The 12,480-nt window shown below is 40.3% G+C and overlaps 1 protein-coding gene across 2 annotated transcripts; it reads left to right on the forward strand.

Moving 5' to 3' along the window:
- Positions 1–584: 584 nt before the first annotated feature.
- Positions 585–12,232, forward strand: ANKRD22 (ankyrin repeat domain 22). Of its 2 annotated transcripts, XM_054832132.1 has the most exons (6): positions 585–771; positions 6,770–6,961; positions 8,736–8,843; positions 9,171–9,248; positions 10,095–10,193; positions 10,967–12,232. In XM_054832132.1, exons 1-6 carry the CDS (start codon positions 751–753, stop codon positions 11,042–11,044), a joined length of 576 nt encoding a protein of 191 aa, XP_054688107.1. In that variant the 5' UTR covers positions 585–750; the 3' UTR covers positions 11,045–12,232. The 2 variants fall into 2 exon arrangements, with proteins under 2 accessions (XP_054688107.1, XP_054688106.1); XM_054832131.1 differs by lacking the exon at positions 585–771 and having other exon boundaries at positions 6,710–6,961.
- Positions 12,233–12,480: the final 248 nt, after the last annotated feature.

Here is a 12,480-nt window from a genome sequence, read left to right on the forward strand (position 1 = left end):
CATGCAAAGGGGATGGAGACATCAACAATAGTTCTCCTTCCAAGGAAGCTCTAATGCAATTAACATATAAAATTAGCAGGTTAAACATGAATCGTATTCATTGTTTGGGCTGGTCTAGGAAGAGAAGACTGAGAAAAATGTAATGAAAGGGGCTGGCCTATTTAATAAGAGACTGAAGCTAATTATACTGGGAACTCTCATTAAAGGTGTGGGATCTAGTGGCTTCCCTTTTCCCAGTAGGCATCTTGAGGTGTTATTACAGAGTGTTTCAAATGTCTTTTAGTCAGAAGTAGCTTGGGTGGCAAACTAGCTACCATTCATAGTTACTTGTTTTAAGTTTTAGGTTTCATGCTTTTTTTTCTTTTTTCTCTTTTTCCTCCTCCCTTTCTTCACTTGTGAAACTTTCTTCCTCTCTCTCTCCCTCCTCCCCGCCTCAGCCTGTTTTGCTACTTTCCTTTTTAGGCAACTGGAGGCTGTTATTGCAAAAATGACATAGGAAAATGCTGTTGTAACTTGTTCTGTCAGTCTCCCGTAAGCTGCTGTTCTCATGTTTACCTTCCAGAGTTGGGTTTCTGAAGGAAATTGTTTCATGCTACCAAGTAGAAAGCACTTAAAGGAAATGCAGCTTAAGAAAGAGTGATTCTTTTAAGTTAAATATTAACCAGATTCAAACAAGTTCAAGAGCATTTCAATTGAGGTTAGCTTGTTGGGCTGGTGAACAAGAACGAACTCAAGCAGTGAAGAATAGGCATGGGGATACTCTATTCAGAGGTACGTGACCATTTTCTGCACAGTAACTGATGCTATTGAAGATATGGATATTCACTGAGTTTGGTTTGTTCCATTGACAGCCTTCCATTCACAGTTCTTTTCCTTTGGAAAGGCTGTCCTTCAGCTATTACAAATTGACAGAAGTACAGTTTGTAGTAGTAAAGATAATGCAATATCCAGTGTAATTATTGTGGCTTCACAGAGAAAGTATGTATTCAAGATTTTTTTGTTGTTCTGAGTTGAGATCAGAATGCTTCTGAGCATAGTGCAAACAACAAACAACTTTGCAAACTGCAAACAGATCATTGGCTTATGTTGAATATAGATAATAAAGATAATGCCCAAGGACACCCCCCCCCCCAATTGTTTTAGGAATGGGATTTTTTTTAGCTCTTATCTTTATGGGTTTGTCCCCAGACCATGGTCCATTTAGCATACCCCTGGATTTTAGCATAAATGCTACCTAAACATACTCATTATTATATAAACTTCCCATTTGTACACTTGGAAACAAATGAGGATTTTTGTCCTTTTTGACTGTGAATACAATGTATTGCAATGCTGTTTCTTTTTCTGGAGATAGCATTACATAGCTATTCCTTTAAAAAATTACATTTCTATGCTGAAAGCCACCCTTTTATTTTTAAAAGACCATTCAATGAAATAAAATATCTTCTCCTCTTTCAGTATTACAGGGAGTTTGTATCTGTGCATTCATAAGGTGATGGGCTGGGTAGACTGCACTTTATTCTGAAAGGATTTGTTGCCTCTCTCCAGATCTACTACTCTGAGATAGCATTGTACAAGAAACCAGTGTCATCTAGCTTAATTAAAGTTATGTTTAGAGAATGCTTATTAGTTAATACTTTCATATGCATTAGTTCTTGTCCTTCAAAAATTTTGAGTCAGATATAGTTTTTTGGGTAAAGTATGGTTCATTTATACAGGGTAAAAATGTAGAGAATTGCAAATAAGAAAGTGTAAGTTGCCTTTTCTGAGAAGTATGGATTGGATACTAGTTCATTCCTCATGACTTAGACTTTCCTGATTAGTTAGTAGCATGCCTTTGGATGAATTGTAGTGCACAGGAAGTGACTATGGATTGGTTCAGAATATCTGGACTTTATGAAGTGACTCCTTTTTTTCTAAACAACTGCAAAGCATTGCCGTAACTTAGGCAATCCCCTGCAATTCTCAAAGGAGGAAGCAATTATAATCTGAAATTGCTCTCCCGGTTGCAAGACAGGCTTTACCTTAACCTCCTTTCTATTGGCTGAATGCTTTGTCCTTAGTGCTGTGCCTTCAACCTTTGTTTGATGTGTGGTAGAACTTGCTGAATTGCTCATGGTTTATCGCTACCTCAGCAAAGCTAAGCAGAGGGAGATGCAAGAAGCTCTGAAGAGAAGTAGACAAATTCAGATGTAGCAGTTCATCTGGATCTGAGTAAACTACTAGGTCCTGTTTTGAATTATATGGCCCACAATTGATTAAAAAAAATAAAAAATAAAAAAATCAGTTGTGTAGAGGTATTGTCCTTCTTCCTGACAGTGAAAGGATTTTTATTTTTTTTAACTTTTCTTGCACCCTTTATCTGGTGATCTTGTACTGAGTGATCTCAGCCATGACAACCCTTGCCTGTCCTATGACTACTTCTCACCTGTCCTGAAGCCTCAGATACTGAACAATGAAATCCTCTTCTGAAGGGCTTGTAGAAGAAGTAGTATTGTAGAAAGAGAGATTCTAATCTAACTACAGAGGTTTTGGTTTAAAACTGCTTGTTCAGTTTTCCTCTGAACACCTGACTTGGGTGAGTGTCACTCAGTCATTGGCATATCTAATCAATTTCCAGGCCCTGGTGTCTGCCCTTTGCCTTCTTCAGTTGGGCAGAGCCATGTGCACTGGTTCATAGTTAGCCCTGATGCTGTGGCAGGGACCACTGGTGAGGGTAGAAGGAGTTTGGTGTTGTGATTCTCTGTTTTCCCGCTCTTCTTTGTATGTTTTGTGCAGCGTTATGATGTCAGGCTCATCGTGTGCATCTTGTCTGAATGTTAGGTGGTGCTGCAGAAGTGTGAATGATAGCAGAGGTGAAGGGCTTTGCTGCCAGATAGTTCAAAGAGGAGCTCGCTTCCTCTTTACCTAAGCTGGAATATTTGGTCCTGCTCCCCCTCCCTTCAGACCTAGAGGTCATGTTTGTATTGGGTGTAATGTTTGATGTGCCTTGCAAGGTCTGCCCTGCTATGTTGTGGAGGTGGGCTAGGTTTGTTCTGAGTTCTCTGAGGTGGTCAGGACAATGGGGTTTATAAAGAATGTGGTATAGGTGTGTCATGGACTGCCAGCACCCCCAGAAGTTGTGAGCTCAGTTCCCACTGATGCTTTCTTCAGAGTTTTTTCTTGTGGGAGCACTGGCCTTTGTTTCTCACACGTGCCTAAAAGAGATGCCATAGGCATCTGTCTGTGCTCTGGTTGCCAGTGCATCTCTGAAGAGGGAAGCTGCAGGGGTTCTCCTGGCTGTTCTACACTGCCGTGAGCCTTCTGCACTCATTGTCCTGCTCCTCTCCACAGCTGAGCCCGAGTCTGAGATGTGAACTTTGGATTCTTCTAATACTGCTTCCTTCTTGTATGTGAAGCTCAGTTATTCTCAGTACCTGTCTCATAGGCTTATTTCCCTCTTGTGTATGATGAGTGGATGACAATAATGTAATAAACATAACATGAATCAGAAGCTGGTTGTTAAGCCACATCATTGCTTCTGTAGAAAACTAAGTGAGGTTTTCCAGACTTGTAGCTTCTGTGCTTTTCTGTAGACATAAAGGAAATATGTTTTTTTGTGTTTTGGATGGATTCTACTGCTTGTACATAACATTGTCCTAATTCTGTATTTGGCCTCACTGCTGATATTCCAGACAGGTGCTGTCTAACTTTATGTAAGAAACTCTATTCATTGTCTTCTGAGCAGAGTTTGGAGAACCGTTTAAAACATTCTTAAGCACAGTTAGTCCTAATTTAGATATAGCTGTCAGAGTGGCAACCCAGAAAAATGAAAGATGGAAGAGAGGTTTGTGGCAGAGGCTTCACAACCGCAGAAATCCTTGCACACTTCTTAAGCTCCAGCCTGGAGCCAGTCAGGCTTTGTGCCTGTTCTGATGCTACTAGAAGCCTGGTTTTCGGCTTTACTCTGTATGTGGCTAGAAATCTCTTTCTAATTTTCATGCTAAACTTCTTGGCCAGATATATTGCCTGTTTTACCTTGTTCCTTGAAATTAATTGGCTCTTCTTCTCTAATACTCACCCTTTAATTTATTTTGGAACACTTACAGCAAATCAGTCTTTCTTCAGGCTCTTCATATTTCTTCAGGCTCTTCTCAGTTGTGTAGAGGTTTTACGCTCCTGCCATAGTCTGATCTCATTTTTGGACCCAGGTGACAAGAACTGTATCCAACTACCCCAGTTAAGTGCCTTTTATAACAGCTCTCTTTCTGTGAGAAAGACTGCCTAATACAATGTTTACCACTGGTTGCTGTTTCTGATGCCTTTCCCACACAGGTGTCTGATTGCCACCTATTTGTAAATTTTCTTATCTTTATTCTTTCCTAACACATTTTTTTTTTCTGAAGTCCTGTTGTTACTGATATAAAAATAATGAGCTTATAGTTGTTTGGATTGCTTTGTTCCCTTACTTAAATATTCTGCTGCTATATTTGCTCCTCTAGTCATGGCGTTGTGTTTGTCAATTTGGGAGGTATATTACAAGTCTGACCTTTGGGACTTTTCACCTTTCTTTGACTAAAAGAAGCATTTTATAGAATGCAAACCAGCAGAGTGGGCCTCAATAAAATCCCATAAAACCAGGAAAAAAAGTTGAGTTTGGGTTTGGGTTTGCTGTTGTTGTTTGGGGTTTTTTTTAATATGAATGGAACATATGAAAGCATGAAAGAATCATTTCTACAAAGAACCTCCACTGCAGTGGAATAATAATAATAACAACAACAACAACAATAACAACAGCAACAACAACAACAACAACAATAATAATACTTTAAGTATGTCAATTAGTCATGTATTAGCTGTTGGAATGGATGAAAATTGCTTCCTTATATTCTCTGTGCCCTGGATGTTTTCTGAGAACAGCCTGTTTGGGAAGGTAAAAGAGCACAGGTGACTCTTGTGTGCCGGTCTCTGTGAATGACTTCAGTCCCAAATAATGTGGTCTCTTAGGGAGTGGTAAGTGCTCTATCATTATTCATGGCTCTAGAACTGGGTTCAACAGTAGTGTAAGGTTTAGAAAAAGATCCCACACGTCAATGAGAGTATCAGTCAGAAATGCCTTGGGCTTAATGGCCTAGCAAGTAAAACTTTGAGGCAGCACAGAAAGAAAAGCACAAAAGCATATAATTTGATCTCACAAGCTTCTGAACTAGCAAGAATCAAACTAGAAAGGAGTAAAGTTGCATGGTAAATTGCTGGGATTTCAACAGGTGTTTAACCAAACAGCAAATCTCCTGCATCTTTAAATAAGCTAAGCAATACTTAAGAGCGAGAATAGTAGGCAGACTCCATTTGATCTTCTCTTTCCTGGACATGAAGATACCGTACTAGACACCAACATGACAGAGAGCGAGGTTCTAGAGCAAACTGATCATGGCACTGGTGTGCAGGTTACTTACACCAAGATAGATTTAAAAGTGGGGTTTCTCCTCAAAATCATTAAAATGGTTCTGGTTCTGGAGAAGTGTATAATAGCAAATGGCATACGTAGGCTTTCATAAGAATACAGACAGATGTGCAAATTTAAAATATTGTGTGTATTCTTTGTAGATTTTTGTCTGATATAATAAAAATAAACAAGAAGTGGTGCAAGGTCCGGTAAGCATGTAAATACTCTCTTTAGAAAGGAAAATCACTTCTCATGCATCTGTCAAGAAGACTAAGCAGCAGTGATGCTGGAGGTAAACTTGTGTTGTAGATCAACATTTGTCTGAAGCAAAAGTGTAAATAAGATGAATCTTTTTAATGTGGGGAGGAAAAAAAAGCTAACCGTGGGGGAGTGAGGAAAGGGCTCAGAGTTCCGGGCTAGATCTTGTTCATGTAGTGTATTTAGGATGTGATAAGAGGAGGACTGGAAGGAATAACTGCAGATAATATTTAAAGAAAATGCCTGTCTTGAAAAATGGTGAATAACAGCTTCAGTATCAAAGACAGAAGAAAAGAAAGAAATTTATTGTCTTTTTGACAGAAGAACTTGAAATGCTACCAGTCTACCACACTTCCCACTGTTATTTTCTGCCTCTATTAGGCCATTAGGAACTCACAGTACTCCTGTCATTCTCAGCCTCTTCTTAGTCTGAGTTCTTGCTGCTGGAGAGGGAAGGAATTGCAGGTTAGGTCAAGGGTGTGTGGAAGTACTGAGTGGAGACATGAGCAGCAAGCAGCTCTCAAAAGCTAAGCAGGATCTGAGCTGTCGGCATACATGCATGTATTTTTTAGGTATGAAGTTTAACTTCAAGCCCTAGGAGAGAAACATTGTAGGGATTTGGTTTTTCACCTTTCACCTGAAGTGTGGTTCTGTTCTGGGAACCAGGGCGTCAGAAGTGGTACCTCTTGTTCAGCAGTGCTCATTCAAAGGCAAAGCCTGTTGTAAACTTAGAGAGGCATGAGGTTCTCAGTGCTTGCCGCTTAATACAGTGACCAACTCCTGTGAGGTTGGAAGCCATTTTTTCAATGGCTGCAAATGAACCAGATTTATTTCTTGAAGTGTAGACACACCTCCCAAAAGTTTATTCCACTGTGCGAGGGCTATGACTTGTCAGGCTGAGACTTGAAAGCTGCTGTGTGGCAGCTGCAGGAGTATCGCTTACCACCATCTTCTGGAAGTCACCTAGAACTACAACTTCTGTCAGAAGCACTTGGCAGTCTTAAAATGTGCAAGTAGTAAGTCAGAATGGGATGTATGGATGTCTTAGTGAAATGTGTGCTGATGAATATTATCTTCTCTCTTCAGCCCATTTGTCAGGCAGCTTATAATAATGATTTCAATGAAGTTCAGCTCCTTTTGGAACGCAACAGCAACTATCTCAACATCCAGGACAGCTTTGGTGGAGACACTCCATTAATTTGTGCATGCAAACAGGGAAACAACAGGATTGTTAGCTATCTTCTAAAAAGAAATGCCAATGTCAACCTCAGAAACAAGGTAAGTGAACACCGACTCCTCTTTTGCAGTGACTGTTCTTTCAGATTCTTGCAGTGTGTGTGTGGGAACACTGGCCGTACTGCCAAATCTGAGGTTTGTTTCCAACTGAGGCATAATAGCCCCAAATTATAATTTAATAAACTTTTATGTTTCTGTTTGTGTCCTCATTTATTTCCCTAACTTTCCATTGCATACAAGATAATAAACTTTTCCAACCTGAATTTCTCTCTGTGTTCATGTTCCCAGTTTAGATAACACTGCATGCCATCCCCAGTCCCTAGTGAGTTCGCCTGCTTACCCATGCAGCACTCTGCATTCATCCTGCCCTCCAGCTTGTATCTGTCCCTTCTGTAACTTTTCCCTCTGTCTTTTTCTTCACCCTGGTTTAAAGGAAGGTCTGAAGGAGAGTCTGTCCATCTCTCACAAAGGTATTCCTGAGGAGAGACTGACTCTATAAAAACCTTTTTTATTCCCTCTGCAGACCTGCTTTTGTCACATTATTTGACACATAAAAATGTGTGGTGGGGTGTTCTTCATCTGTTCGCTATTTCAAAAAACCTACCTGCCTTGCACAATAGCTGTGACCGGCTGTTTTCCCGAAGGTGATGAGGAAGTGTGTGTTTGTGGTAGATTTACTTGTAGGTTACAAATAAAACATAGCCAAAAGATATGTCTTCTGGCTTCATTGCTAGTTTATTCTTATGATGTTAAGGGTGATAAATAGCCATGAAAAACCCCACAACGTTGTCAATTCTATTGTATCATCTCATACTCCAAGGCAATGCTTAGTGAGTTCCTACACATTTGTGGGCGGTGTTATATCTCTGGTTTCCAGTGCATCTTTTTTTTCATAGGAGGGCAGTAAACGTTCATGAAGTCAGTGGCATATTCTGTCCTATCTATTCTTGATGCAGAAGGTTCTCCATCTTACCTCAAAGTCCCTTTGAAAAGGTTCAGTATTTTGCAGTAAGATCATTCTAATTGCATTGGCAACCATTTGCTAGCTGTGCCTGGCTTTCTTAAATGCTTCACCTTCACAGATAGAATCAGACCCTTGGGTGTAGAGCTTGACTTTGCTGCTCAGGACTGAGAATGGAGAGCAGAGGATGACACAGAATGTCTTCTCTGCTTATTTTGGTCCTTAGTGTAACACTGTAACCTAGTTTGTCAAACTCCAGTTTGACAACCTGTAGGAGATTTAATACGAATGTTCTTTAACACACAAGTTAAAAGCTCTACCCTTTAGTTGCTTTGGTACACTCAGTATTCAAAGATTTTTTTACATTCCCTTCTTACTAGGAATCTTCTAGGGTGTTGCTGCTCACCTGTGTTTCTCACGTGTGCCAAAGGAGATGCCATAAACTCTCTTATGTCTTTGCTTCAGTAACCAGCACCTCTATAAGAAGAGCTGTGGGGATTCTTCCTGCTGATTTAACTTGGTGGGCAGCAGTAGTAGCCACATGAAATATCCACTCTGCCCTCTTTCCCTCTGCAGCCATGTCCAAGTTTGCAGTCATACACGTGGAACCCTTTGGATCCCACATCCTTTTTACACATGTAGCCCAATTTCCATGAGCCTGAATGTCTTGAATGTGCTTCTACTTGAAGGAAGCAAAATGCATGTGTCTGTTTCTGCTTGAAAATCAGAGAAATATTTCTAGTAAATAACCTAAAAGAAAGCTTTTGAAATATAAAATGGTCTCCCATTGTCAATATTAAACACATATAATCAGATCACGGATTCTGGTACTAATCAGAGTTATTTTGTGTTTAGAAAGACCGCACGTGTCTGCATTATGCTGTGAGAAAACGGTTTACCTTTCTTGACTATGTGCTCATCATAATCCTCATGCCAGTTATGCTTATTGGATATCTTCTCATGGTGAGTCTGGATGGAAGCAGGAAAGACCCTGTACCTTTCCCTTTCCCCTTATCACCTTTCTCATGGCAGTATTTCAGGCCAGGAACCTGTATAGAATATGGACTGCTGTGTTTAAAAGCAAGGACTTCTGGAGAGCAACAGAGGAAGCAGGGATTTTGCTGTGAATATAGTGAAGGAACAGAATTGTATCACTGCATCAGTCTGGCATTTGTAGAAGCCAGACACTCTTCTTTTTGGAAAAAAAATGCAGTATTTAGCAAAAATCTAGTTAGTATTATAGGTAGATGAACTGTCTTACTGTGTTACTCTTTCCCTTGCACCAAACAGGTCTCAAAGACTAAACAGAATGAAAACCTGATCAACATGTTGCTGAGAGCTGGAGTGGATGTTAATGCTACAGACTTTGTAAGTGGGTTTATACAAATGCAAATGTGGTTTACATTACTAAAAACAGACTTCAGAATCTTCTGGCAATATAGTCCTGCTTTCAGAGGAGGATCAGGGACTGAATTGACTGTGATGTAGCAGGATTCAGTGCTTCCCCTTGACACTTAGGCAATAGTTTTGTAATGTACACAGAAATAATTCTCCACTGATCAACTAGTTCTCCCTTTCTGACCAATGCCCTCTTAAGAGAATCCAGGCAAGCTGGGTTGAAATACTTAGATACTTATGTATTAAATACCTGATTCTATAAAGATTCTAGTCATATAAGGATCTGAGTTTATCACCATTTATGAGTTCTTGGAGCAGATTTGTGGGCAAAGGTAGTGCCACAGTGCTAGACCCTGTGTCTTCTCTTGATCTTCAGAGTATGCTGATCTGCCATGTGTAGAGTTCTGCATCCACTAACCTACTTGGGTGTGGTAAAGAGCTCCTCTCCTCTAAGGCAGAAAAGGACAACCCCCAATTTTAGCAGCACCAAATTCTAAAACACTGAAGTGTCAGCAAACAGTATTGCTTAACACACATGGAACCTTCTGAAATCAGTAAAGAACTATTGGCTTCCTGCTGAAGGTATCAGACCTGGTTTAGCAGCTGCATCGTGAGGGAGGAATGATTTTTTTGTTCCTGTGACTCTTATAAGAATGTATTTGTTTTACTGGCTAGTGTGTTGTGGCAGGAAATTATATGTGTCTTTTGCATCCAGCTGTTAGGGGGAAACTGATACAGCTACAGGTAGTCGTACTTGCCTAAGGTTTACTAAAGAAGTAATAGAACTAAAATTCATCTGCTTCTCTTTCCCTTCAGTCTGGTAGCACAGCCCTTCACTATGCTTGTGAAATGAAAAACCAGGCAGTCATACCTCTACTGCTTAAAGCTCACGCAGACACTTCTGTAAAGAATCAGGTAAGAAGGTGAAGTTGTTAACTGTATTTCCTTACCATGATGGTGAACCAGTATGTTGTAGGCCTTAGGTGGTGTGCAGTGGTTTAAAAAAAAAAGAGTACGCAGCTTCCTGGCAGCAGATTACTTTGCTGTGTGGTATAAAGCAACATTTGCTCCATTGTCTTTGTCGGCAAGAGCAACTTTAAAGTCCAAATCCTTTACTGCTGGATTTCTACCAGTAAACACTGCCTGCATGTCCACTGGATCGACAGATCTCTTAGCTATCTTTACTGTACCATTTCTTAACTCAGAGCTGCTCTACAGTTGTTTCTAAGATGCAGGCTGCAGGGTAAGAGCCTTCCTAGGTGCTTTTTATGCCACTGGACACCATTCTTCTGAGAGGTACTAAGTCAAGCTGCTTCTGTCATCAGAAAAGCTCAAATGTTGTCCAAATAAATATTGACCTGGGAGTATCTGCATTACTGAGTTGAGGTGACCAATGTATTGCCCATGTTGCTCTTGAAATCACGTCTTTGCTTAGCTCAGCTCTGCCTTTGGATATTAGCCCCAGGAAACAGTGGAATGGCTGTCACTACTGGAGGGGAGGACTCTGCCCCTGGCTTCAGTGAGAGCAGTATTAGGTCCAGCACGTTCTGAAACCTTTGTTTTAGAGCAAGGATGTGACAGTGAAACTTATGCAGGACAGCACTGCATCTGGGTGGCAAATTTGGGAAAGCTCTTTGTTCTTGACCCATAGCTATCATATTGCAATGTATTTCATCTGTTTATTTCAGGATGGGGAGACTCCCTTAGATATAGCAAGAAGATTGCAGTTCCACGACATTGAAAGCATGCTAAGGAAAAGTTCCTAGTCATCAAGGACTCTTGAACATGCAGAAAATTACCTCACCTGGCAATCCATCTTGCAGAGCAGCAGGAGTCCTGCAGAGGGTTGAGGGCTGTTACTTGATAAAGACTTGGTCCAAATCCTCTCATTCCTTACTGCAGACTTTGACTATTTTGTGCGAGCCTTGTCAGTACCCCCAAGGCCACATGGGCTGAAAAGAGTTCATTTTACTTTACTAAGCCATGAACGACTACAATAGTTTTCAAAACATTGCCCTTCCCCTCTGCTTCCCCAGTTTTATTATTTGACTTGTGCAGACTGTGGATTTTTAAAGCTAGCTACAGCATTTCTGGAAGCTTAAACTTTGCACATGATGGTTGGCAGCCAATGCAAAAATAAAATATCCTTTAGAGTGTGCGTTACTTGTTCTGTAGGGGATAAACATGACAACTGAACATTATACCACAGCAGCTTATACAAAGTCTGGCACCCTTCCTCTTTGTATTTCTCTTCCTACAATGTGAGCGACTGGGAAAATAGACGTCTCAGCTTAGCACTTCCTCCTTCCATCCCTTCTACAAGTTTCACACACCTTTATTCTCACTATGTTGCTACAAGGGAAGGATTATCTTCTTTTTCTTTTTTTTAATATAAGAAACAGCAAAAAAAGATTCAATGAGTTGTTGGAGACCACAAAGACAGACAATTCCCAGGTCACTTTAATGCATTAAGAAATAATAATGAAAATACGTTTGGCACAGAAGAGAAACAAGTCTCTTGACTGCCTTTCCAATATTAACAGTATACTAAAGAAAAAAAATAATCAATAAATGAAATGTTGTTGATGGGAACCAGATGTATCATTCCCAGGAGACTGGACAGGATACATGCTTTTCAGAGTGGTGCATGCAACAGGAGATGCGTATACCAAAATAGTAGTAATAATAATAATAATAGTCATCGTCATCATCTCATGAACCTTCTCTTGCATAGATAAAGGCAGAAGAAAACCTGCAGTGGTAAGCAATTTATTAATGTGGCCTGGTGCTTTGTGATTTAATAATGAAGCAATAAAGGGGAATCTCCTCTTAAACGCTGCTCTATCTTGCTTTATAGGTCTAATGGATCTTTATTTTTGTTGATAGTTTTGGCCATTTCCTGTAAGCTGTCCTAAGTTCAGAAGATAGATGCCGTGATCAGCACTGCTAATGGCAGCTAGACCAGGTGCATGGACAAGTTCGTGTATTTTTCCTGTGTTACAGAACACAGATATATTTTTCAGTGTAACTATTCTATTGGATGATGACTCCAAATACAAAAGGTCTTGGTTGGGCAATAAGAGCTTGAGGCCCCACCCAGAAACACCCTGGGGGGAAAAAAGCACCCCACCTGAGCCTGTAATAATGAACATTTTGGGTGTAACCTGGGGACAGACACTCTTACTTATGAGATCAACTTGTA

The sequence above is a fragment of the Grus americana genome, chromosome 7 (genome assembly GCF_028858705.1).
Source record: "Grus americana isolate bGruAme1 chromosome 7, bGruAme1.mat, whole genome shotgun sequence".
NCBI classification, from domain to species: Eukaryota; Metazoa; Chordata; class Aves; order Gruiformes; family Gruidae; genus Grus; species Grus americana.